Below are 25,505 nucleotides of genomic sequence, written 5' to 3'. Positions count from 1 at the left end.
TCTTCTCCCGAACCCTCGCTTCTACTGTGCTATTCGTACATGCTTTTCATCAACCCTAACTGTAATTAAGAGGATGCGGTAGAGCGGTACTGCTCAACCTCCTGGGAGGAAATTTCCCTCAACTTGTTCACCTGGGCGGGGCTACCCGTCACAATACCCTCAGCCACCTGGGCGACTCTGCCCAACACGTTGGAGTTGCTGATAGCGTAGGTAACACTAACGGTCTTGACACGGATAACACCGATTCGGGGATCGTTCTCGGAACCGTCGTGCGTACCATCGCCCAGATCGCCGAGCCAGGCCTTCAGTTGAGGGCTGTAGTGCTTCTTGACAAGAGAGCGATCGGTAACGACGCTAGAGACACCAGAGACAGAGGCCCAGTCACCTGAACTGTTGTAGAAGGAAATGTTGATATGGGGGTCGCTGTCAATCTCGTCTGTCTTGTGGGACTCGGTATTGGTGTGGAAGAGTAGATCAATGCCGCCGTTTTCCTGGATGGATGTTAGAGAGCTGGTGTCAAGTAATACCAGTCGATGTATTTACCGTGGCAGCAAGCGCCATGCAGCGCGAGACGAGAGCGCCCGACTTGGCATCTCTAGTGGTCATCATGCCAAACTTGCTCTTGTTGGCGAAGTTGACGAGGGCCTCGACCTTTTCCTTGAGGGAGACATCTTCATCTTTGTTGGCAGCCTTGTAGGGGTCGGCGGGCTTGTCGCCGGTAGAAGCGTTGGAGAAAGACATTGTAGTGGTTTAGGGGTATCAGAAAAGTGCTAAATTCAAGGTTTGTATGGCGGAATAGTCGATCAGATGAGGAATTACAAGCTCTTTTGTTGAAATCTTGAAATGGTGCATAAGAGAAAAAGTTATTTCTAATTCAAAGCCTTCAAAGATCCTCTATTTGAACCCGAACAAATCGGCTGACCTCATCGCTGTTGCTACCTGCAGCAAGGACAAAATTTCATCATAGAACGAGTTGTTACGTGAGCTCTGCTGCGGTATTGAGGAGCTTGAGCTGTAATGTACAAGACATGATGACGTCAAGAGCGGAGGGGGAGCACTTGAAGTTCCAGAACAAGCAGAAAGGGGCGGCGGAATGTGGCACGATGGGGACCACGATGGACGTATTTTATGGGGATAGTTCATCATTGATCGCCTCTTAGGTAGGTCCTAGCTGTGGCTGAACGTGCACTGAGTGATTCTTATGTGCGCCAGCTGTGCACCGATTTTGGGACCACTACCCCCTGAGTGCCTGAGCATCACTGTCCTGTTGTTGTTTGGGGAAGGAAGGATTGAAAGAGGTCTACTCTGCTGATGCAGTCACCCAATGACGTTTGTCGAATGACACTTGGCAAGGTCGGAAAGAAGCATCCACCGTGTCGCGTAGGATATATCAATCTGGGGCGAAGGGGCCTTCCGTGTCGGGGTCTGTGCCTTCCCATCTCACTTGGCATACCATTGCACAGACTGAAGGGCAATGACAGCAGCAGTGCTAGGAAAGTCTGTGCAATCGCTGTCCTCTTTTGCTGTCTTACCGCTCCTTGCAAAATTCAGCCGAGCTGCAGTTTCCGGATTGGGGCCGATTTCGGCAACTTCCACATCATCGTAATAACTTCGTGATCCGATCTTTCAATTAAACAGCGATCGTTGAGCCAGGTGGAACGCTGCACTTTTGGCTACTATGGGTGGTACAAATTTTGTACTCCGCCCTACTATTTTTCACTTCTTTCCTCTAGAGTTTTTTGGTCCATTACGGTAGAGCAGGAAGCTTAAGCCTGCGATTGCGATGCAGAGCGGGTCCGAAGCTTCCCATCACGTATCATGGTGAAGAAATAGCGCCTGCTGAAAGAGCGCGGAGAATAAGTATTCCGTTACCCGTCCACCTCACTTGCCTTAAGCAGAAAGCAAGACAGACGAGGCAAGACAAGACACCAAAAGCCAATAAGGCGCATGATGTGACCCCTGCACCTGCCCCTCCCCCTCTTTCCCCCGTAGGTCGTAGGTTGTCCCGCTCTGACTGGGTGCCTCCCTCCCAACACATCCGTCGTCATTCCCCTATCCAACTGGATATCGAAATCTTCAGTTATTAATGCGTCCGCGATGCGAGTTATTCTTCGGGCAATTGCAGCCGCCCCATACCACAGTCGACTGGCCAATCATGGCTTACCTTGCCTGCCATGACTGAGGTGGGTGGCGGCGGCCTTCCTTCCTTCCTATGCAAATAGCAAACACCGTCCAGCAGGTGCTAGCCATGCGTAAGAGGAAAGGAGAAAGAGCAGCCAGCCCCAAACACGACGCACTTGGCCTCTAAAGTTCCAGTGCTTGCAGCATGCAGATAGTCCTCCACAGTGGTAGAAAGAGCCTAAAAAGAAGCTCAGGTCGGAGTTTCGGCGGACATCGGTACCGTCAAAGCTGAGACGGCATCTCACTGGACCACCTCTTTCTTCCCATGCAGATCTGCCAGACGTCCTGCTGTTTCCCCCCTTCCGTCATTTACAATCTCTTTTCCTCGTGATTGCCATCCTCTAAGCAAACATCGACGGTTTCTCCATCCTCTTTTCTCCCATCTCATCCTCTCCCTTGACGCAGGTCCCCTAGGGCATATTTTTCCCTCATATCAGTCCTTGCTGTCTCTGCGAATACCTCTCCGCCTTGTGGTCGGGACCAGACGGCGACTGAAATTCGTCGACACGCGATTCAGGAGATAATCCGTTCTACTGCACCCGTCATCTTTCGTTGGTTCTTCCCTTGACTCTAGCCTCAACAGGTGCTCAGTCAGTCATCAGCAATCGTCATCCGCGACTGCCGCACAATTCTTATCCACAACTCGCCTGAGTTTTTTCCCCCCCTTCTTCCTGTTACACCACCCAAATTTCGTCTTCTTGACTCTCGTCTTGTCTGACCCTCGCTCCGATTCGGCCCTTGCACAAACGTCAGGACGAACGCCCCAGCCCACATCCCTCCCAAAACCTTCGTTTCACCTTTCTTCATCGCGCCAGTCTGGATTGTATCGCAATCTCGACTTCGTTCACTTGTTGGTCATACCCTGCTTCACCGAAACCCTGCCCCGAGCTTTTTCAGAAGCTGCAATTTTTTTTTTTCCACTTCCCGATGAGCTCTTTCGGTGAGTGAAACTCTCGCCACCATTTCGCCTGAGAAGTCGAAGTGACAACGAACGCTCGCCTTTCGCGGCAAGGCACCATCAATCTTCTATCCTCCGGTCATTTGTTGAATTGATCATTCATATTCTGTTTGCATTCCACCTGCAAGCTAATTACGAAGATCAATATCATCGTTATCTAGCTGGTGATTTCGTCACTTGGTCACAATGGCGCATCGCGATCTGGTGCGTATGCTAGCTCGTCTTGTCTTTTGGGCATATAAGACTAAATGTCCCGCAGGATATCATGCCATGGGAGTGTCGCGATGTAGAGGACCAAGCTGAAGCTCAGTACAACGCTCCTCTTCGGACTAAGAACAAGGCTCTCAGCGACGAGAATGCAAGACTCAAGAAACTGCTTCGCGAAAACGGCATCTGTTGGTCGCCTATTTCCGCCACTTACCAGAAGTACAATCGGCCCAATGGCCGTCGAACCCGTTCTTCTATATGTTCTGAATCCCATCCTTACCCGTACTTGCCGACGGAAGTTATACTGCGGATTCTCAAGTATTCTTTGACGTCCACGAGTCCCATTGTTGACCCCTTGTCGAAACTCAAGCCCGAAAACCTTACGACAACAGAGCGATCTCGCGGCAACCAGATTGCCATCCACTTCCTGGCGACCTGCAAAGCCATGTACGAGGAAGGCAGTCGTATCTTATGGAATCATAACACTTTCGTCTTCACCACACATGATGCTGTTCGCAATTTTGCCGACTTGGACTACTCTCACCGAACCAATATCAAGCATGTCAACTTCCGTATCATCGCCCAGTATTTCGATGACAAGAAGCGGAAGCACAAGCTTGACCGATCCTATCATCCGTCTCTCAAGAACGACATCACTCTGCGAACCATTCCTCGAGTTAATGAGCACACCTATGCCCGCGGTGGCTTCCGCTGCTATACTTGGGGTCAGGTAACGGATTTCCTGCGTGCACTCCGTGCACCCTTCGATCCGAAGCACGACAAAAAAATCATTCGACCTCGACTCTTCCCCAACCTGGAGTCACTACGCATCGATCTTGTCAACTTCATGGATGACTTTCTACCCATGCCTGGAAGTGAACTTCACGACATGGCGTCGCACGAACTGGGTTGCTCTTTGAACGAGCTGCAGGTTACTGGCTTACCGATAGACGACGCAGGCAGCAAAGCAACAGCGGAGCTTACTGGTCTCTTGAAGGACGAAGGTCTGTTCCTAGCGGGATTACCCTCTTTCATCCAGTTTAAGAATGCCTTGAAGCCCCTCTCAGGTATATCGAGCTGCGCTCGCGTTGTGCGAGCCTGGAAGACCCTTAGACCTAAGAAGAATGACGACTCATCCCTCGGTGATGACTCTGATTCAGACTCTGACATAGGCCACCATCACCCCCGTGAGCCCATCATGCCTCCTGCACCTAGAGAGACCGGTCATCCAAAGTCCGCCCCAAGCCGCAAGGACCTGACTATCTGGAAACGAGTGCCGAAGACCCGCGACGGTGACGAACGTCAATGGACTGAGTTTTGCCGTAGTAGCGGCTACCCCATGGAAGACGTCGAGGAACTGATGAGCGATGATGAGCTAGGCGTATGCCCTTGCTGCGGAGAACCCCATCCTAGTCTGTTGGAACTCCTTGAGATGGAGGGTGACGACGATGATGACGAGTTTTGAACGGTCCAGTAATCGAGTTATTAGTCTCCGATTGCAACCAAAACGATTGCGTGTACATCATGGTTCGGAGTGAGAGTATTGCTGATATCGTTCTGGGAGATTTTATGGTCATGGTACTGAGGGGCTAGGCCACGGTTAGTGGAAGGAAAAACGATCGGAGTTGCTGCTCAAGTCATGAGATTATGATACCACACTTTGCTACAGGGCACATAGATACCATCTTATTAGTAATGATCCACAGAGGCGATTGTCTATCAAGATAACTCGTAAACGCAAAGCGCTCACGCATTTGACATTTAGGATGTTATTGTTCACTCCGACACGTGTGCTTCGGGAACCTTTTCACAAACTTCGAAGTGTCTCCCATCTCGTGTTGCTTTTTCTCCAGCTTTGCCTCCAAGTGGGTAATTTCGTGAAGCAAACGATCAACATCGGCCTGAATCGCTGAGAAAACCTTACGCAGCTTGTAAACATCCCAGTCTGCCTTGATGGCGCGCTTGACAACTTCAAACATGTCAACACGCGGCGTCGCCCTAAGGCCAAATCGCTCACGTATATTAGCATCTAATGCCCAAGTTTCCTGGTTATTTATACGCATGCGACGGTGGGCGTCTACGATAACTCGATCCGCATCGTGGATACCTCGCTCCAGTTCCATCATTCGGCCTGCTAAAGCGTTAGCATCAACTTGGCTTCCTCTAATCAAGGCACGGAGCTTATAAATGTCCCACTCAACGTCAATCTTCTGTTGTGATACGCGGATGGGCTGGGTGACGGGGCATCGTGGATACCCCGCCAATGAGTAGTCCCATTCAATAGCCAGTTGGGCGTCTGAAAGGATAGGGTTGCAGGATTCATAATCTGGTCGGGAACGGAGAGATTCAAGCTCGGTTAGGGTTGTAGCTACTACGGGGCCATCTATCGAAAGGTAGGCTACTACGCCTCCATCTGGAAATGGCGATGGGTTGAGAGAGTGCTTTGAGAGGCTTGGTGAGTTGGGAGACATGGTCGAATGTTTTGGTGGAAAGACTGTTAGATGTTAGTCATGGGGTTGAGAGACACATTACCTTGGCAATTGAGTTGATCTTGGATGATGCTGTATGGTATCGATGCGGTGTTGGTGAGACACAACCTTAGTTGTGGTCATCTCTTGACGCGGCTGATACCATGTTGGGAGGCGAATAGTGCTGCTTTAATACAACACTCGAGACACACCTCAGTTAGGTAATCCAGGTATTGACTCGTCACATTTGGATTGTTCTTTTCGTGCCTATCAAAGAATTTGTGTCATGATAAAGGCGGATTTCCATCCATTGATGGGATATGCAATCCCCTCCTTTTTGCTTTTTTTAACAAGCTTACACAATACCTTGTCGACCGGCAGCAAAGGCGCTCACTTCTTTGTGTCCGAGATATGTCCACTGGTGCCTTTCTACGAGGAATCTACACAGAGAAAGCCAAGCAGAAGGAAGCTTAAAGTTAAAGAGCTCGGATTAACTCAGACCAAAGGCATTCAAAATGGCACCTCTATTAGAGATCATAGACAGTGTATCGTAATCGAAATAGCCATTGCACCGAATCATTAAGGTATGGAGCTCCCCGAATCTTGGAAACACCAAAAGACTCCACATTAAACTAAGAATAATCATGCAACAAAGTCGTCGCCCACCACAAGAAAGCAATCTCCCTCTCATTGAGAGAGGAACAAAAAGACATACAACACCAGGTATTCGCTGGTCGTCACCGACCCAACTACTAATCCGGCCCTCACTGGCTTATCTATGGGAGAGCGGACGGGATCCCGAGTTCTCCAGTGGGTATGGTCGTATGTACCAGGACACTATCGTGAAGCAAGCTATGTAGGTGAACAATGTGGGTCGCAGTTGACATGACATATATGTCCGAAGCCAACCGACTAAAATGCTACGCCATGTCCGAGGCAAACTACTTTGATGGAAACTGAAAACATGGTTAAATGCAGCAGAGCTTTCCATCCATTCGGGGTGAGATGGCAGGCCTCTAGCAATTTACCTGAAGGTTGTCACAAAGCGAATCTGAAGTCTTCTGTTTGGGTTCCTTGTCAGGCGGTTATGACTATGAGATGAATTTTTCGAACTTTGAGGATAAAATGAGCTGAAATCTCACATTCCGAGGGAAAAGCGTTGATATAGATGGGTTCGGTTGAGACTTCAATGAGGACTATATTATGACGGAAAGCCCTAAGCTCAAACTTTGCGCAGCTGGCCCTGGGCTACTACTGGTCGATGGAATAACGAGGCAAGTGGCAGTTTTATTCCATGCAATACCCCAAGGATTTTCGAATGTCGTTAAATTTTACTTAAGAATATATCTATCCATCCCTATCGGGTATCAAGCTGGGGAAAAAGAGTTGTGAATCAAGCTCTTCATTACTGATCCGGGGGCTACCGAGCCCCGACACCCCACATCCCGGCAGCCCGGCAATGTGGGCCAACCTCTACAGGGTAAACCTTAATCCCCCGAACGGCTCTCACTTGCTCCCCCAGCCCAAAATGGAAAACGAACGGCGGGCGATGGCCGGGCACCTTTCTCAACTCGGATTCGGTTTTTCGGCGTTACGACAAGGATAAAGGCCCCCCACCCAATGACTCTGAATTCCAGCTGGCTGGGCCCTGCCACTATAAGAAGGTTTACGCGTCCTACTGGCTGGCGGAGCTCGCATTTGCCCCATAGGACTAACGTGCCTACGAGACGTCAGGATTTTCGAACCCTTTCCCCACGACTTTATCACTGCGAGTAAGCCCATCTTCCTATCTTTCCCTCTCGTTTTTGCCCCTCTTCTGACAGATTAAATATTCATCTGAGCTTAACCTGTGGTGCCAAGTATTCTGACAAGCTGATAGTCTCAAGATACCTTACCAACTTTAGTCTGGCAGGATTGGTATATCAGGAAAGGAGACAAGTTAGGCAAAAGAGTGACGCCATAGCACTCCGCGAAACATCTCGCTTTTGCCCCACTCTGGAGATTCAAGGAGGACAAAGACGGTCAATACAGAGTTCAGCGCAACCTCGGCATATCCGCCTTCGCACAAAAATGCCGCCCCGAAAGGGCAGTCCGAAGGTGAAGACGGGTTGCCGGACATGCAAGTGGGTTTCACCAAGATCCGCTGCTTTTTTAGTTCTGCATATTTCTCTCCGGATGCAATATCAAAGCTAATCATCCATATTCCAAGCAGAGCCCGCAAGGTAAAATGTGACGAGGCCAAGCCGAAATGCATGCGATGCACATCGTCAGGGCGAGAATGCGCGGGCTACGAGCCGAACTTCGAACACGGCCTCGCTTGGTACCGTCCGCAACAGCTCACCGCTCACGATCAGCGTGAAGGCCGCGCTTTTCAGTTCTTCTCGCACATGGTCGGCCCTGTACTCTCCGGTCCGACGGACTCGTATTTCTGGACTCATCTGGTGGTGCAGTTCAGCCATTTCGAGCCGGCAGTCCGGCATGCCGTACTGGCTATCAGCTCGCTGTACGAAGACTTCCACGGGGGTGCCCGTGTGACGCGGCAGAAGCGTGGGAACGCCTTTGCACTGAGCCATTATAGTGCCGCCATCGAGAAAATAAAGGGCGCACAGGACGAGCAATTGGTATTACTGGTGTGTGTCTTGTTTGTATGTGTGGAATATCTCCAAGGCGATGTCGAGGCGGCGTTGAGGCACTGCAAGCACGGCATCCTCATCCTCAACAAGATTGGCTGTTCCTCATGGGCACGCGAGTACCTGATGCCGATCTTCAGACGGTTGAGCTTCATTTCGTTTTTCCTCGGCAAGAAACCGTCAGACGACGTGCTGGTGCCCGGTCTAATTGGTTACGAGGCGTCGATGCCCCCCCGATTTACCAGTGTCGAAGAAGCACAGAACGCGATAGATGACCTTACCGTGCATGCAATCGAGCTTGTAGCAAAAAGCGACCTATCCGGAAGGGAACCCCTTGAGACCAGATTGCAAGAGTTCCATGCTAAAGTGTCCGAATTGGACGCCACGATACCGCCGCAGGAATCAGTGAAGAAAATCGCCATCTGCGGCATGAAAATCAAGACAGAAATGGCTAGGATACAAGTCAACACAATAGATGGCGAGGGGGAGTCTAGGTTTGACGAATGGTCAGAGAACTTTCGTACAATTGTGGCTTTGGCACGTCGTGCAGCAGAACTGAAGGCTACATTCCCAGACGATCGACCGAGGGCGAGCTTCACGTTCGAGCAAGGGTTCTTATCGATGATGGGATTCGTTTCGGTGAAATGCAGAGACCTGCAGACTCGGCTTGAGGCATTGGAGCTGATGACCAAGATCCCAGCGCCAAAAGAAGGCCTTTTAGACGTCGGCACCCTGTACAGAGTTGGACGCCGCGGAGCCGAAATCGAACACGGAGTGTCATTAGATGACGGCACATTGGAGAAGAACCCGGCCGCAATGGCGCAAGTTTCCTTCCCGCCAGAAAGCAAGAGACTTCTTGGGGCGCCGATAGAGCACGAGCTTGATGTGATCAAGAATGAGAATGGCACGACGACGTACCGACGAACGGTTCATTTTCTGTCGCAAGGCACGAACGGGGAGGTACATAAGCAAACTGAGTATCTCCTGGATCGTAAACCGGGTCAATTATTATCACCTGATGTGCCATGCATGAGATGCTCGAAGCCTTTCTAGTTGTTAGCGAATAGCCGAATCAGATACCTAGCCCCTTGGGGAGCACTACCCTTGTCGGTCAAGGAACTTCTCTCGCATATGCAGATTCGGCAGCCCCAGAGCCACATCGTGATATGCACTCGGCGGTTCCATAGCTGATTTAAGTCTAATTAAGACCGATCCACTCGTGAGAACGTAGGACGACCCACGAGCCTCTCCATGTTAGGCGGGCAGTGTCTTTTCATGTATTTGGCTTACTGGAGTATTCCTCAGCCGCGTCCCAGGAATTTGGGGGGCATAACCCTTGACACCTTTGGGCCTCTACCCAAACCCGCAACGTCGTTCCCGAAGAGATCGTCAGAATGGCGCCGGTGGGGCTTGTCCGATTCACGCTTAATTAACTCCCGTGCCAACGGCCCGCGCCCACTGTGGGGCTATTCCGAGGAGTATTAAAGCCGGGTGGCGGCCAGACCTCGCACTTGGCCCGCAAGGCCTCGGTCTCACCTCCGGACACCTAGACAGCGTCGTAATGCGCTCAATCCGGCCCTCAAACTGGAGAGATTTCAGGAGCAACCGAAATGGAGAAACGGCGATGACGAGTGCACCGCCATTCCCGCCCGGTAAAAAGGAGATGCAACGGGCCCGAGACACGCGTTTATATCTCGAAGCGTTTCCGCCTCTCTGAACGAAGTTTGAGCCCTCCCATAACCTCAGTTTCCAATTCACCTTTCCCTTCTACGCCAGTTAGGAAACCTTCTACCAAGGCATATTTGACATGGTTTCCTTGATTTGGGCCATGGCGGGAGCCGTTGCCCCAGCCATCGTCCGCGCTGCAACCCTTTCGGACGTGTGCACAACTACTCACGCCCAGGAAGCCCTCCCAGCCGCGGGAACAATTCCTGGTATAACCATCGACGCCTCCTCCGTCCAAACTGCCATTATTTCAAACACCTCTGTTACTTCAGAATGGTACCCGACTAGCACAATCGACTACTGCAACGTCACATTTGCCTACTCTCATGATGGCCTGCCAAATGATATCGTCCATGTCACCTACTGGGTTCCCGCCCCGGACGCCTTCCAAAATCGATATGTCTCGACTGGCGGTGGAGGCCTTGCCATCAACTCTCAGAGCCAATACATCCCGACAGGCATCATCGTAGGAGCCGTCTCCGGAATCACCGATGGCGGTTTTGGGTCGTTCAATACCCAGTGGGATGCTGTCTTCCTTGCGGCTAACGGTACCACCAACTGGCAATCTGTCTATATGTTTGGTTATCAAGCCCATAATGAGCTCGCTATTCTGGGAAAGCAGTTTACCCGCAACTTCTACGGCGTGGCAGCTGACCAGAAGATTTACTCATACTACCAAGGTTGCTCCGAAGGCGGTCGTGAGGGTTGGAGTCAGGTGCAGCGTTTCGGTGACCAATTCGACGGCGCCGTTACGGGTGCCCCTGCTTTCAGATACGGTCAACAGCAGGTGAATCACTTGACGCCGAACGTGATGGAGACCACGCGCGGCTACTTCCCGCCGTCCTGCGAACTTGATAAGATACTTAACCTGACCATCGCGGCATGCGACCCTCTCGATGGCAAGACTGATGGTGTCGTCTCGCGTTCTGATCTCTGCAAGCTCACATTCGACTTCAACTCCACTGTTGGCGAGGCCTATTCCTGTGAAGCAAGCTCTGGTAGTAGCGGCCCAGGCGGGTTTGGTGGCCTCGCGCGTCGTCAGTTCCCCGGCAGCAGCCCGACTCCTGCGCAGAACGGTACTGTTACCGCTGAAGGAGCTGCTTTAGTAGCAGCATACTACGACGGCTTGCATGATTCCGAGGGCAAGCGTGTTTATCTCAACTACCAGCCCGGTTCCGCCTTCACCGACGCCTCAACAAAATTCGATGAGAGCACCGGTACCTGGGGCGTGAGCATCTCCGGCCTCGGAGGTGAGTGGGTTGCGCGCTACCTCCAGCTTCGCGACACCAGCACGCTCGAATCCTTGAACAGCGTCACGTACGACACCCTGAGAGATTGGATGTTGTACGGCATGAACCATTACGCCGACTCGCTGCAGACGACCAATCCCGACCTCAGCGCCTTCCAAGCCGCAGGCGGAAAAGTGCTCCACGTGCACGGCGAACAGGACGATTCTATCCCCGCGGCTTCGTCGGTACACTATTACGAGTCCGTTCGAAGCGTCATGTTCCCCGGCCAGGGCTTCAATGAGAGCTCCGCTGCGCTGGACGAGTTTTACAGGCTGTATCTCGTTCCCGGCGGTGCTCACTGTGGTGTCAACTCACACCAGCCTAACGGCGGATGGCCCCAGACGACGCTTCAGACGGTGATTGATTGGGTTGAGAACGGAGCTGCCCCGGATACTTTGAACAGCACAGGCGACATCAGCACGCTCTGTCGATGGCCTCTTCGACCTCTATGGACTGACAATGGAGCCAAATTTGACTGTGTCTATGACCAAGCTTCCATTGATACCTGGAAGTACACTTTCGATGCTTTCAAGGTCCCTGTTTACTAGTTTATATTTCTCCGCTTGCTAAGTTGTAGAAGCGAGACCTGGGGGCTAAGCAGCAGGAGGCGGGCTTCACCTTTCTGGCACTTCCATGTATATATTATTGTATCACTCAGGTCAACGACATCTATTCGACCGTTTTATATACTCAATCTGCTTCTATATACCAAATTTATTTGTTCCGTTACACATGGCAGATTGTTCAGCGTAGTGCGAGTTCGTATATAACCAACAGTCCGGAAATTGGTCTTAGTAACATCGGAACATGTTAGTTATACTTCACTAACCCACTGTACTGGACCTTTAAGAAGATACCTTTTGGACCTAACATGAATTTCAAATGTCTTCGTCTTATATTAAAACTTCATTGGCATATTACTTTTGTGGTGGGAGTAAAAGTATTCTCAAAATCCTTTTGCCAGCCGCCACAGCCACTTTACACAAACGCCCATTCTCATCGGGACATCCAACCTAAACTAGATAGACTTTATTCCGTCTTTCTAACTCTGAGGCTTCAAGGATCAAACAATTGTAGATCCTTAAACGCTGGAGAGAGGGAAACTGATTCGTCCCCCACTGATACCATGAAACATCTCTCTGAATAAGTCCATGAAAGTCAGAAAGTTGCCACCTGTTGATTAATCTCTACTCCCCAACTTGTGATGGCCCTGCTCTGTCCCATATCAATCTCCAGCGCAGACACAGGTCTGCATATCTGAGGACCGTGATGCCATTCCAGCTGGTGTAGTAAATTAACCGAGCAAGGCTGGAATAATTCAGCTTGATTACCCTGCACATTCCTCCTGTTAATCTCTCTCAGTCTAAGGGGTCTCATTTGCACGATCTAGGACTCTTGCTTCCACATCATTCTTCATCATCAGCCGAAAGGTCCAATCCAGATATGGCCACTCATGAAATAATGGCAGCAAAGGTTGCAAGATTGCATATGACAGATTCGTCGGAAAGCACTGCCTGCATGCAGCTTGCGCAAATGCAGCTCCAAGCCATGCCCTTGACATATCAGTTTAGATAGACCGACAAACTCACCAGCCTAAATGAACCTCTCGTAACACTTTTAATGGATTTTTGGGAAGAAGTGTAATCTCTTTTTACCCCGTAGCATACGAATTTCTACTCGCCTCAGAGCTATGAGAATTGGCGGGGTTAGGTAGCTTATCGCTGAAAGTCACCGCTGAGACATAACATCCCTGTTCATGAACCATGGCAGCACCGCCCAGTAACCCGGATTCTGCTGTTGCCAGTCAGGGAATTCCTCTATAGCCACATGGTGCCCCAGTGAGCAACACCATGAGGTGCGAATAATGGGACCCAAACCCTCTGCCTCCGAGACCCTTTCTGACCTTCTGCATGAATCCTTTACCTTTTCTGGCCAGCACTCCTTGTACATCATTCGACGCCGTGAACCCCAGATGGCCGCCTATTGGCTGATTCTCCCTAACTAAAGAACTTCCTTCCCACCGCCTGTTCAATATGCACCAAAACCCATGGGCCTCAAGGATAATGGCACCCTAAAATCCCTCGTGTATGCTGGCCCAGCCCAGCCAGTGCCCCATTCATGAAGAACTGGTCAGATTTCACGCAGACGACAACATTTCATGGTGCATTTCCCCTTTCCGGAATAGCGGCTGTACTCGCGTGCGGCTATATCGTCTTGTCTTGTCACAAGTGCTTGGAGCTTTCCGAATCCCAATTGAAATAATGGGGCTATTTGCGGTCATGAATCCCTCGGGTTCTCGCCCTGCTTACCTTCCACACCCCATCTTTCTTGCTTTGAAAGCGACGTTCCCGTTTGATCTCTATCGGTGCCCGTGACCAACGTGTATCTTTACACTATCAATATGAGTACCCCAGAACCCGTCCAGCCACCCGCTGTCATCGAAGCCGATCCGGACACGGCTGGAGATGTCGAAAGCCGCGGCGGCGACGCCGGCGGCTCAGACTCCGACTCCTCTCTCGGTGCCGAGCTGTCGTCCTCCACTGCCTCTTTACATAGCAGCATTCTGAAATACCGCGAAGAAAACGGTCGAACATACCATGCGTACAAGGATGGCGTCTACCTCATCCCTAACGATGAGCCAGAGAACGAGCGCCTGGATCTGCAACATCACCTTTTCCTCCTTACCTTCGATGACAAGCTGCACCTTGCGCCCTTGTCTTCCGAAAACCCCCCCAAGCGCGTGTTGGATATTGGAACCGGCACCGGGATATGGGCGACAGACTTCGCGGAACAGTACCCCGAGTCACACCTGATCGGCATAGATCTTTCTCCCATCCAACCGGCGTTCGTGCCCCCGAACGTGAGCTTCCAGATCGATGACATTGAGGAGGAATGGACCTTTTCCCAAAAGTTTGATTTTGTGTATAGTCGCATGATGACGGCCGCTATTGCAGATTTCCCAAAAATGTTTCGGCAATCCTACGAAAACCTGAACCCCGGAGGTTGGATTGAGATCACAGACATCGCGCCGATTACATCCGACGATGGCACGCTGGGGGAGGATACGGCGCTTTATCGATGGGCTGATCAGCTTCTGAAAGGAACACAGGCGATTGGAAGGCCGTTCGACGGAGCTAAGCTGTATAAAAAACAGCTTGAGGAGGCCGGCTTCGTGAATGTCACCGAGGTCGTATTCAAGTGGCCGCAGAACAGGTGGCCGAAACATTCACGGTACAAGGAGCTCGGTAAGTCCTATGCGATTGGTACCGTTAGTGACTTTAGAGGATAACTAACCACTATTCCAAGGCCTATGGACGCTGGAGAACATCACGTCTGGGCTGGAAGCGCTCAGCGTGGCGGTATACACACGGGTTCTAGGCTGGTCCAAAGAAAGCGTAGATGTTTTCTTGGCCGAAGTAAGACGTGACATGAAGAACACTGCAATCCATTCTTACTGGCCCATGTAAGTGCTTTCTTTCACCTAAAATTTGAATGACTGCTGACTTTGGTGAAAGCTACGTTGTGTACGGCCAGAAGCCGGAATGAATGACTTTGGACAGAAACATAGCGCACAATGAACTCCGTCCCATTGGTCCTTTGGTAGGATATGGTACGGATGAATAAATTATTTAAATATCAACACCTTCACAATGAAGTAATTTAAGTCTGCCATATGTATGGAAGAGCTTGATATCTTTTGGCACGTGGTTCCATTCTGGAAGACAATTGCTAGATGAGCAGATGCATTGCATGGGAGACTATCCAGCTCTATGGTTGAGTGACACGTAAGCTACATGTGTCTAAGTTGGACACGAATCCAGATATTAGTTTCATCTTATTATCATCATCTCAACGTGTCTAAATGCTGTCTGAACTAGCCAGGGAACTCAAACCTGGTTTCTTCCATAGTATCCCTGGAGCTGATTCCAAGCAATGCCTTCATGTTACGATCTTTGAGAACCTGGCAGTCCATTTTGTGTTTCTTTTCTTCCCAGCCAACTTTGCGGCAGTCCTAACATGATTTTGTCAGCCCCTCACTTCATAGCCGGCCTATAGTCGTCGTCATCTTAACGTACCTCATTGCAATAGAAGAAGAAAGAACAGCTACCACATTCCTCCAGCTTCCTCGCTTCCTTCCCACAAGCGTAGCACCTCTTCGTTCGGCCGTCCTCGTCCAAAGTATCCCAATAGTCGCACAGCCTTTTGCTAACGCCGAGTAGCTCATCGAGCTTGAAGGGAAAAGCCTAGTAAAACGGGGGGCATGAATATCAAATAGCCACCGGCTTTCCCAACTCAAACAGGCAATAAGGATCTATGATGCGAAGCTGCTTCACTTACATGGCAAGTCGCAAGGTCCGCAACTCGGATCCCCTTGGTATTATCAAGAAAATTGTGCCTCTTGGCGTACACGACGGCGATGGTATAGCCGATCTTGAACTGGCTAGGGGCGAATCGTAACCCCTTGCTCAAGTCGAAGCCAATGATGAAGTTGTCTCCGTGTCTGTCATGGCACACCATACAAAAGGGGTTCCCAGCCGATGTGGAGGCCGCATCGATCTCAGCTAAAAGACACCAGGTCTCTCCATCTTCGTAGATTGGTTGGCCGACATGGTACTCTGACTGGAGCTGCCCAAAGGCCGGGAAGAAGTATGTGTCAGTGAAGTTGGCGGGAAGCTCAAAATCGGCCTCGCCGCCATCGCCCGATGAAGCAGGGCTGGATGCGGTGGACTCGGGCATGACTATGGAAGTATGCTGTCGTGCAGCACAACCCTTTTGACGTAGACCGCAGATGAGGTGGGATGGTTGATTTACGAGTGCAAAATCCCAGCAACGCAGAAAGAGGGGTCGTGGTCTAACGGTGGCGTCGGCAGGTGGGTGTCGCACAAGGTCGCTGACGTGTTTTTAGGAGCTCCAGATCACCCTCTGATAAGGGATAAAAATAAGACGGATTCTTCACCCCCCCCTTGAGCATTTTCCAAATGCCCAATATCGTATGTTAGGCCGCAGACAGAAATTTGGGTGGTTGGCTGCTGGGGAAACGGCCGTTTGCAGTACAACGGCGTTCCCATCCCTTTTGCATTCCTTCCCTCAATTACTGAAAGCATAATTTAGGCTTCTGGGAGCTGGATCATTGACAAGGAAATGAGACTATTGTTCTTTAGTAATCCAGCCCCTGAGTATTTTTAACCTTTTGCTTGGGAAACATTTTCCAGTTTCGGCAGTCTTCCAGAAGCAATTTAAACATTTCCCCAGGTCTATTGCTTCCCCCCTTTTAGTAAGGTTTCCATAAGGGCTCTACCCACCTGAGTATTCAAACTAGAAACCATACCCTAAACTGAATGGGCGTTTGGGCCATTCGTTGCAGTTTGGTTGCAAAAAGAAGATTACAAGGGTGTAGTAAAAGGCATGTTCTCTGTCTAACCTCTAATACCTCTACCAAAATGAAGAAGCTCTTGATGCTGAAATGAATAAATTTACGTGTATCGTTAGTTCAGGATCATAAACCTAACTTGGCGATATCAGACGACTAATTTAGGCTCATATATTAATGTTTGGTTCCTTGATCGCTCTCATAACGCTGTATTCGAAAATTCATCAGACAACCAGTGGATCCCATCTATGATCACAAAGGTTTCCTCCCCGTAAGAAATCGATAGGTTGTGATGAGTCTAAAGTCCTTGCTTCTGAACTCTCTCTTGACGCCCTCCATAAGAACCTTTGCTTGGTCTTGACTGAAGCCCAGAACCCTGGTGAACAGGGCGGGTGTGTGGGAGTCAACTGACATCTGCATGTGAACCAACTCACAACGACCAAGTTCTTTCAGCGCAGGATCCTTAGCCCAGGGCCCGATGGGTATCTAGAGATTCGTTAGCAACTTCTCCTTTATGCATGTGAAGATAAGACGAAGATGTAGAAGGACGAACCCTGTAAACCAATTCCTGAACATCCTCGAAACCAGCGTCAATCATCCACTGCTTGTGAAACCTTGCAACATTAATCTGCTTCCCGTACATCTTACTTGCTTCATCAAGCTTTGTGACCCACTCCTTCGTCCATACTGCTCGATCAAAACTGTCATCGTCGCTGAATATCCACGCATCGTACTCTTGCATCTCAACCCAGCCGCCGGGCTTCAGTCCGCCCATCACTCTACCGTAGAACCTTGCCCAGTCCGACGATGTTCCGCTCAGTGCGCGGCCGTGGATGTAGTCGAATTTCTCGTCCTCCCGGTATGTCCACTCGTCTTCGTAATCATCGACATGGAACTTGCAATTTGACGGAACCCACTCCGGCTGTATCGGCGATAAATCAACGCCAAAGACCTCGGCCGTGGGAAACTCATCTGCCATGTCGATGGCCCATATCCCCGTGCCCGTACCAAGGTCGAGTATCCTCAGTGGTTCGGTCTGTTCGTCGTTCGGATCGGGTAAGGGAGCGGTGTAGACACGTCCGCCTAGAAGTAAACGCCAGATGTGATGCTGCAGATCTAGCCGCTCCTGTTCCTGATCGTCGTTGGGGAGAACGTACTGGCCCTCGCGGTATGCATGATATCTTCGGCCGTTCTCGTACTGGTAATGGTAGATGGAGGAAGTGATGGACGCGGTGTATGCAGAGCCGGCATCAGAGCCATAGGCTGAATCGTGCTCGTCTTGGTGAATGTCGTGCTGTTGGAGGTGGTGTCAGCCTGCAAGCTATTTATTGTTGTTGACGAGATTTACACGCGCCGCAACGGGCACTGCTTACATCGACTTGTAGAGGTGCGACAGTTTCATTCTCAGCCGGATTCAATATGTACTGAATACTCGTCGGCCCTGAATTTCGGGGCGGAGAAGGGGTCCTCGTCGTCATCGTGGATGTGAGTGTTGGTGGTTCATTCCGTGTTGGCTCTGTGCTAGGATGGGCTTGAGGTACAGGGCCCAAGCCCATGGCACTGGTACCTTCGGCACCTTCTTGATTCGATGCCATTGGAGGAGAGGGATTTAAGCGTCACCGGCGGACTCCTCCCTTCGGCAACCCGTAATGCTTGGAGACGGCGCAAAAAAAAAAAAAAAAAAGACAGCCAAAATGCGAAAGGACTTGAAATATGTAGTCAGCCGGATTGTCACCCCACGTTTGCTGAATCAACTCTAATTGATTATTGCTGAAGAGATGGGAAAGATGGTTTGTGCGGATCGTCCGGGAACCCAGCTTGAGGAAATTTCCGGGAAAAGCCCTGTACATAAATCCATGGCACCGCTCAATCCCTGAAGCGACCACAACAGCGTGGCAATGGGTCACGCATCTTTCCCTAACCCCTATTAAGTGCAACGTCCGTGCCGTCCCCTCCGCATGGGCAGAAATCTATCCTGTCCATGCTGAATGTACGGACTGTGGGGGATTTGCTTCTGAATATGTAATAAAGCACGACAATGTGTGTCGTAAGATATACTGGTAGTTTTTTTTTTTTTGTGTTTTTACTGGTACGGCCAAGGAGATGATGGGCAAGACGGCATGCCCTTATCAGAACCCCTTATCGGCTGAACAGCAACAAATGGCCCCCCAAACCTCGTTTTTGTACGCCCAAAGAGGGAAGATAGTAATGTGACGCCGTCGACGCCACGATGACCGAGTCAGGAATTGTCCCCGACCTCCACTGAAGCCAAAGCATCATTTGCCAAGGGTCTATGGTATGTATGACTTGGGAATTCTCTCCCCATATTTCGCTGCATGCAGTGCAAGCTTGAGTCCTAGTGGGACAAATTTCCATCCCAAGTGCGGATGTCTTCCTGGTACTTTGGCTTGAGACATGAAACATATTGCTTTTCTGTTTCGTGTACTTCAAACTCTGCATTCCTTTTTGCGAAATATGGTGGTTAATCATATGAAAAGCATATGTATGTGGCTGGCAATGGCAAACTGGCTAGAACATCCCAATAAGCTAGATAACCGGCGCTATGCATACCCTTCGCCCTTAACCCTCTTCACAATCCATTTTCACTTATACACCAGTGCCAGTGCTTTTCCTAGGGAGCTCTTGTGGCTGACAGGTACCTTAGGTAAAACGATGTCAGTCTTGAAAATGTTCCACATATTCGCTTGCCGATCTGTGTGCTCTGTGTGTAATTCGGCGTCTCGACTCTTACGAAATTCGAAAACAACTTCCACCTAACGTTCGCTCAATCGTATGATCCTCTAAGTGGCAATGGTATCACTGCTCTAATTGTTCGATAATTATGCCTGTGTGGTATGAACGGCTTGCACATAACCCGCGGTGGTATTCTTGTAACAAGGTCAACCAGGCCTCTCTGCTAAGCCCCATCAAGATCAACGTCCGTGCCGCCTCCATACATCGGTATTTTTTTAGCCTTGACATGTGTAATCCACCATGGGATCCGCTTCCAGTACCTCGCCACGTTGGGAAAGTGAGGTATCGGTGGGCAGATGGCTTGTCAAAAATCCACTCATACTAGTGTACAGTCGTAATTGTGTCTGGCTTTTGGCGCTACCGACACGGGCGACACTAGCAATTGGCGGACATGGTCCTTTGATGGAGCGGCGGAGGGAGAGGACCGCGAAAGCTTTCCCCGGAACCACAAGAACTTTTTCATCTGCCCGCCGAATCCTCTTTTCGGGTCCGACTCACTCTGTTTTGCAGTAGAAATCAGCGAAAAGCTCCAGCTGTCTGAATTTGTCCCCTCAATTATTTTCATTCTAGGCCATCCCAGTTTCATAAATCCACGCAACGCACCCAACGTCAACTCTCATTGTTGTTGTTGTCCATCATTCCTTGTCACGCTCACGGACCGGGTTCGAACCGTAGCCATGCCTCAACAACAACTTATCGCCGTCGTCGGCGCCACCGGTAACCAAGGCGGATCTGTCGCCCGCCGCTTCCTAGCTGCCGGCTATCGTGTTCGCGGTCTCACCCGTAACGTCTCCTCGCCAGCCGCCACGGCACTAGCAGCCCTCGGGGTCGAGGTGGTGCAAGCGGATCTCGAGGACGTCACCTCCCTAGAGGAGGCATTCCGCGGCGCAAACGTGATTTTCAGTGTGACGAACTATTGGGAACCCTTCTTCCGTCCAGACTGTCGTGCAAAGGCCCAGAAACTGGGTATCTCGTGCCGCAAGTATGCGTACGATGTGGAGTACCGTCAAGGTCGAAATATTGCCGATGCCGCCGCAACGACGGTGGACACACTCAACGAAAATGGCTTCCTGGTCTCTACGCTAAGTCATGCCGGTAAATGTAGTGGTGGGAAGTTCAAGGAATTGTATCATTTCGATGCCAAAGCCGATATCTTTCCTGGATACGTGAATGAAAAGTATCCTGCCTTATCAGCCAAGATGTCGTGTATTCACACGGGGTACTTCTACACAAGTTACAACATTCTACCAAACTCGTACTTTAGAAAGGTAAGATATCTAGCATGGCTGTTGGTAAGCTCACTTTGTTGACGTTGGAACAGAACCCCGATGGCACATTTACAATGGCATTCACTACCTCGCCGGACAAGCCTGTCCCTCACTTCGATCCTGCTGGCGATATGGGTAACTTCACCTACGCTGTGTCGCAGATGCCACCGGGCAAGGCCTACATGGCCGAGGGCACAACATGCACCTGGCCTCAGTTCCTTGAGACTTGGGCCAAGACTTTAGGAGTGGAGGCTAGTTACAAACAGGTCCCGCCGGAAGAAATGATTGAAGCCACGGGAGAGCGTGACACCGGCATCGAAGTCGCCTACATGTTCTCCTACTCCTCCGACCCAGGCTATGATGGTGGTATGGATTTGCTGACAGCAGCTGATCTCAGAAAGGTGAGTGGCATCCGACTTTATGCTTTGCTCATTTCAAGGGAACTGACGCGAGATAGCTTGGAATTGACTGCCCCCTGACAACGTGGGAGGAATGGGTAAGAAAGACTGACTGGTCATCAGTGTTGAATAAATAGACAGCACATAAAAGGAGAAGTGGCAATAGGTATATCTCCTTGGGTAGGAGAAGCCACCCAGAAGCTAATTTACGGCATATGACGTGAAAACGCGCTTAGTTATAAGTAGACTTGTCAGTCTATAGAGTCTGACTATAGAGAGATAACAGCAGTTATCTATTTTGAACTCCACAATGTAAAGTGTGTCAACCTAAGAGGCGTGATTACTTGGGTTTGCTTTCTATAAATCTAATGGAACTACAAACTTGCACTAAGCTTCTGGATTTATTTCTTGAAATATTACCTGCCAGAGGTTCTTGACATATTCCGGTTAAATAATGCGAGGGAAACAAATACGATGTGTGAAAACAATAGATTCACCGGATTTCAAGGCCGTTTTATAAGGACGAATAGTTCTTCCTCGGACAGCTATCCTTTTAAGATTTAAAAACCCAGATTCCTTCATTTAGGTATGTCATAATGATCGTTGGAAGGGTGCTTGTGACAAAATCAACTAGATCCCTAAAATGAAAGTCACAAATGCCGCGAACCCTAGGGCAAGAACTGCCTCTGTACTTCCAGCTACCACCGCCAAACCACTGTTGTTCTTGGGCGCCTTTTGGTTTGATAAAATACCCCTGCCAGGTTCCATGGACTGTGGGAACATTATGATCGTGCCGTTTCCAGCCTCTCCGGTGGGCATCGTGGCATTTTGGTCAATGGTGAAAGGGGTCGTTGACTCAAAACCATCCCTCCGTCCAACTAGAACCTCGACGCTTCGGAACGCAACAGCTGGCGCATCCGCCGAAACAAAATGTCCCGCAGAGGCAACAGCAACATATGTCAACCCTCGCTCAGAGTGCACTGTGCCCATGACACCTGCACCGGCAATAGTCTCGGGATTGTCGTTGCTATGATAGGGCACGTATAGCGGCGCCGTCGGTTTTGTTTGAAATCCCATTTGTCCGCCCCACGTCAAATTCTGAATTGTCAACAATGTACCATCGTCTATCAGCACATAGTCCCTGGTCCCGTGCGCGAGAATGACGTTTCTCGTTTTGTCAATAACATTCGGGAGTACAGGCTGGCTACCTGGCCCTTCCTTCACCGAGTTGTCTGTTCCGTTCATGAAGACCTGTGTGTCAGTGCAAAACTGCCACTCCTTGTCTATGGGCGCGTTGATTGCTCTTTTCACATCTTCTCGGTTGAAGTACGCAGGTCCTGAGCCCTTTGGCCTATACATGGAACCATCACTAAAGCCGAGAGGGTCGTATTTCAGCGGGCATATGTCCGTAATTGTGTAAACACTGAAACAAGGGTTCAGGTGTTCCGCAGCTTCCCCAATCATGGTCCATATGTCGCACTCCTGCTTGACCTCGCCATTCTCATCAAGGCCAGGCGGCCTTGCAGGCTGCAGCCCTGCTGGAGGAAAAACGAGATACTTGCGCATGTATTCGGCGTATCCACATTTCTCATTCACGTCCCTCAGCGTCTTTCGAAAGGTGTCGTTAAAGGCGAAAATATGCTCCCACCGGTCCGCGAATGAGAGTGCAGGGATTTCTTCCCCAATACTGTCAATAGAGTATGTCCCGTCAAAGATTTGCATGCCCGCGACATTGAAGTAATCCTTGTTGTTGCTGTCGAGCATCTCGCTGGCAATGTACGGGCAGTACATGCCGCTGTATGAAGAGCCTGTGACGTAAATCCTATATCCCTTCATGTCGAAGGTGTCAATGAAATTACGCCAGAAGTTGAGAAACTGGCGGGCAACGTCAAATTCATCTTTCGCTGTTGGAGTACCTTGCGAAAACCCTGTGCCGACGGGTTGATCGATCCATACAACATTCGTAATGCGATGCCAGCTCCATTTGTTTTTGATGGGCTTGAACGTGCCCGGCTGCCAGAGCATGGGGCCATTTTCTGAAAGCAGTTCTCCCGTAGAGGAACACCCTGGCTATTATAGTAGAGTCAGCATCAACCTCACCTGCCAGTACGATTTACTTACGCCGCCAGTAAGCCAGATCAAGATCTCCTTCTCTGCTTGTTGACTTTCGGACGGAAAGAACCAGAAGTAAAGCTTGTCGTTTGTGTCATTACTGCCTCGGATAGGAAGCAATCCAGCATACGACTCGCCGACATCAAAGTCAACGTCGGGAATTCCTGTTCCATTGACTACGAATTCTATGGTAAACAAATTAGCACCCGAAGAATAAGGCAATGCCAAGGGCCGTACTCCGAGTTTTGTCTGTAAGAAACTTTGGCTGAGTCTGAGCTTTCTGGGCTTTCCCAATGACTTCCTGGGGTGTCTGCGCAGTTAGGCCAGGAAACGATTTTCGTGCGGCAGGACGGTATTGCTGAAGATTCAAGGTGGCAGAAACAGCAAATGGAAAGAGAAGCAGTGCCTGAAACCAATTCATCTTGATGGGTCGATGTTCGGTATTGTATCCTGCTACGTTGCTCTGCCCCTGCTTCTTCAACATCTAAATCCCCATACTGATCCAGCAGGCACAGAATAAGAAAGAGGCGCTCTCTTGCTTTTAAAAAGCCCGGCAACATTAAGCATTTTCGGAAGGGTGCGATGCGCGTTTCAAAACAGCCGATGAGGGGTTTAAGCTCGGACGTAGAAACCCAGTCTGGACCAACGTCAGTGTCAGCTCAACTGTGCCTCGGTCGAGCTTATCTCAAGTTAACGCCCTACCAAAAAACATTCAATCTAGAATTTAGGCGTTTGCTCGGGACATAAGTTTTCAAGGGAAACCATGGCACTGTACTTGGAGATACAGCTATCAGGGACCCCTCCTGCAGATGACTTGAGCGCCCTCCATATATTGCCTTATTTAGACGCCAAACAAGTATGTTTCGATAGACAGCAGGTACTTGTCTTCCTGGGACATGCATAAGAAGAACAGGTTAATCCCAGTGGATCAGACAGGGATTTCGTATCGTCGCTTATTTGGGGTCGGAAACCCATTAAGACTTGTCATATGCCGACTATTATGTGTTTTGATAGCCAAATGAGTTCAACTCTTAATAAACTCTGAGACGGAGAGTGCCGAAGAGTTATTCTTGCGGCAAACTTTGACTTTTCACGCAGGGGTTTTTCCTCCAATGCAGAGCGGGAAGTCAGTCTGTTGTGGAAAATCCGCCTTACGTTCACCCATTCCTGAAAACGAGCATTAAATACTGTATAGCTTGAGAGTTAACGTTTTATCTTGACTCCCAGTAATGCTCATTACAGATTCCTGGCCATAGTATTCAGTAGAAAAAACCTTGCGTTCTCATTTCACAACATGACGAAAGACCGATATTTCAAGAGCCAGGAACTATGCAACAGAAGAACCAATGTCCAAAAGATTTTGTGAGTCAGATGAAATATCTCATGTGCAGCTGTACCATGTATGGTTGTTGTGGCTTTTCACAAGACGTCTATAATATTCGCAAGGTCCGGAAGAGAGACAAGTAATAAGATTGAACCCAACTCCCCGCAACTTTTCCTAGTGTCAGTCATTATCACATTTAGTTATGGTTCTTAATCGATGACTTCATCACTGAAAAATGCAGAGCTAATCTTGAGTGAACTTTGACTTCAGTGGTTAACACCCGCTGCAGTCACCACCAGTTCACAAACTCGTTGGCCGCTTCTGGTCGGTAGACCACCGAAATTAGCTATCCCTCAAGCCTATACTAGATTATAGAAAATTCTGAGACATTTTGTGCTTGCTCGGTCACCAAGGCAGTAATCATCTCATGGAAGTCTCTTTCTTCTCTCAGCTTGAACGCGATGTTGCCATCGTATATATACAGAAGAGAGTATCGAAATGACCACATACGACCATACCCATTGGAAAACTCGGGATCCCGTCCGCTCTCCCATAGATAAGCCAATGAGGGCCGGATTAGTAGTTGGGTCGGTGACGACCAGCGAATACCTGGTGTTGTATGTTTTTGTTTTTTCTTCCTTCTAGGGCCAACAGTCAACGCCTTTTGTTATTACTTTTCTCGGAATCCGAAGACCTATACACTGGACTATTCCCGTCTGGATATGCTACCTTTTCCCATTGAGCTAGCAAGGATAGAAGGGGTTGAATAGGTGGAGCAGCATCATGGCCTTGGGGAGCCTTAAGTCTCTGATAGTGGGTT

General features: G+C 49.8%; 9 protein-coding genes across 9 annotated transcripts, besides 2 other annotated features; 4 read left to right on the top strand and 5 right to left on the bottom strand.

Moving 5' to 3' along the window:
• Nucleotides 1-65: 65 nt before the first annotated feature.
• Nucleotides 66-741, bottom strand: CTRU02_212347 (protein bli-3; the record flags this gene model as incomplete). Its single annotated transcript, XM_036727016.1, has 2 exons — nucleotides 66-491; nucleotides 544-741. 2 exons carry the CDS (start codon nucleotides 739-741, stop codon nucleotides 66-68), a joined length of 624 nt encoding a protein of 207 aa, XP_036581260.1.
• A 2,584-nt stretch (nucleotides 742-3,325) lies between these two features.
• Nucleotides 3,326-4,811, top strand: CTRU02_212345 (uncharacterized protein; the record flags this gene model as incomplete). Its single annotated transcript, XM_036727017.1, has 2 exons — nucleotides 3,326-3,343; nucleotides 3,399-4,811. 2 exons carry the CDS (start codon nucleotides 3,326-3,328, stop codon nucleotides 4,809-4,811), a joined length of 1,431 nt encoding a protein of 476 aa, XP_036581261.1.
• Nucleotides 4,812-5,115: 304 nt separating this feature from the next.
• CTRU02_212344 (uncharacterized protein) lies at nucleotides 5,116-5,817 on the bottom strand (the record flags this gene model as incomplete). The annotated part of the gene is made up of 1 exon (XM_036727018.1): nucleotides 5,116-5,817. One exon carries the CDS (start codon nucleotides 5,815-5,817, stop codon nucleotides 5,116-5,118), a length of 702 nt encoding a protein of 233 aa, XP_036581262.1.
• Nucleotides 5,818-6,592: 775 nt separating this feature from the next.
• Nucleotides 6,593-6,703: a sequence feature (Protein overlapping with rRNA (CTRU02_212343, KAL0933380.1) was converted to a misc_feature.).
• A 1,181-nt stretch (nucleotides 6,704-7,884) lies between these two features.
• Nucleotides 7,885-12,006, top strand: CTRU02_212342 (tannase subunit protein; the record flags this gene model as incomplete). Its single annotated transcript, XM_070205816.1, has 3 exons — nucleotides 7,885-7,937; nucleotides 8,027-9,404; nucleotides 10,225-12,006. 3 exons carry the CDS (start codon nucleotides 7,885-7,887, stop codon nucleotides 12,004-12,006), a joined length of 3,213 nt encoding a protein of 1,070 aa, XP_070060629.1.
• A 1,853-nt stretch (nucleotides 12,007-13,859) lies between these two features.
• Nucleotides 13,860-15,004, top strand: CTRU02_212341 (methyltransferase domain-containing protein; the record flags this gene model as incomplete). The annotated part of the gene is made up of 3 exons (XM_036727020.1): nucleotides 13,860-14,703; nucleotides 14,765-14,921; nucleotides 14,974-15,004. The coding sequence occupies 3 exons, from the start codon at nucleotides 13,860-13,862 to the stop codon at nucleotides 15,002-15,004; spliced, it is 1,032 nt and encodes a 343-aa protein (XP_036581264.1).
• A 328-nt stretch (nucleotides 15,005-15,332) lies between these two features.
• CTRU02_212340 (uncharacterized protein) lies at nucleotides 15,333-16,195 on the bottom strand (the record flags this gene model as incomplete). The annotated part of the gene is made up of 3 exons (XM_036727021.1): nucleotides 15,333-15,470; nucleotides 15,535-15,702; nucleotides 15,797-16,195. 3 exons carry the CDS (start codon nucleotides 16,193-16,195, stop codon nucleotides 15,333-15,335), a joined length of 705 nt encoding a protein of 234 aa, XP_036581265.1.
• Nucleotides 16,196-17,081: 886 nt separating this feature from the next.
• Nucleotides 17,082-18,424, bottom strand: CTRU02_212339 (methyltransferase domain-containing protein; the record flags this gene model as incomplete). Its single annotated transcript, XM_036727022.1, has 3 exons — nucleotides 17,082-17,315; nucleotides 17,383-18,123; nucleotides 18,203-18,424. The coding sequence occupies 3 exons, from the start codon at nucleotides 18,422-18,424 to the stop codon at nucleotides 17,082-17,084; spliced, it is 1,197 nt and encodes a 398-aa protein (XP_036581266.1).
• Nucleotides 18,425-20,062: 1,638 nt separating this feature from the next.
• CTRU02_212338 (NmrA-like family protein) lies at nucleotides 20,063-21,386 on the top strand (the record flags this gene model as incomplete). The annotated part of the gene is made up of 3 exons (XM_036727023.2): nucleotides 20,063-20,851; nucleotides 20,905-21,252; nucleotides 21,309-21,386. Coding segments are annotated over 3 exons (1,215 nt in total), but the record flags the coding sequence as incomplete, so codon positions are not given.
• A 493-nt stretch (nucleotides 21,387-21,879) lies between these two features.
• CTRU02_212337 (carboxypeptidase) lies at nucleotides 21,880-23,782 on the bottom strand (the record flags this gene model as incomplete). Its single annotated transcript, XM_036727024.1, has 3 exons — nucleotides 21,880-23,321; nucleotides 23,367-23,546; nucleotides 23,599-23,782. The coding sequence occupies 3 exons, from the start codon at nucleotides 23,780-23,782 to the stop codon at nucleotides 21,880-21,882; spliced, it is 1,806 nt and encodes a 601-aa protein (XP_036581268.1).
• Nucleotides 23,783-25,110: 1,328 nt separating this feature from the next.
• Nucleotides 25,111-25,239: a sequence feature (Protein overlapping with rRNA (CTRU02_212336, KAL0933373.1) was converted to a misc_feature.).
• Nucleotides 25,240-25,505: the final 266 nt, after the last annotated feature.

The sequence above is a fragment of the Colletotrichum truncatum genome (genome assembly GCF_014235925.2).
Source record: "Colletotrichum truncatum strain CMES1059 chromosome Unknown Contig_0008, whole genome shotgun sequence".
Lineage (NCBI taxonomy): Eukaryota > Fungi > Ascomycota > Sordariomycetes > Glomerellales > Glomerellaceae > Colletotrichum > Colletotrichum truncatum.
The sequence above is the reverse complement of the archived record's forward strand: the minus strand, read 5'-3'. Positions and strand labels throughout refer to the sequence as shown.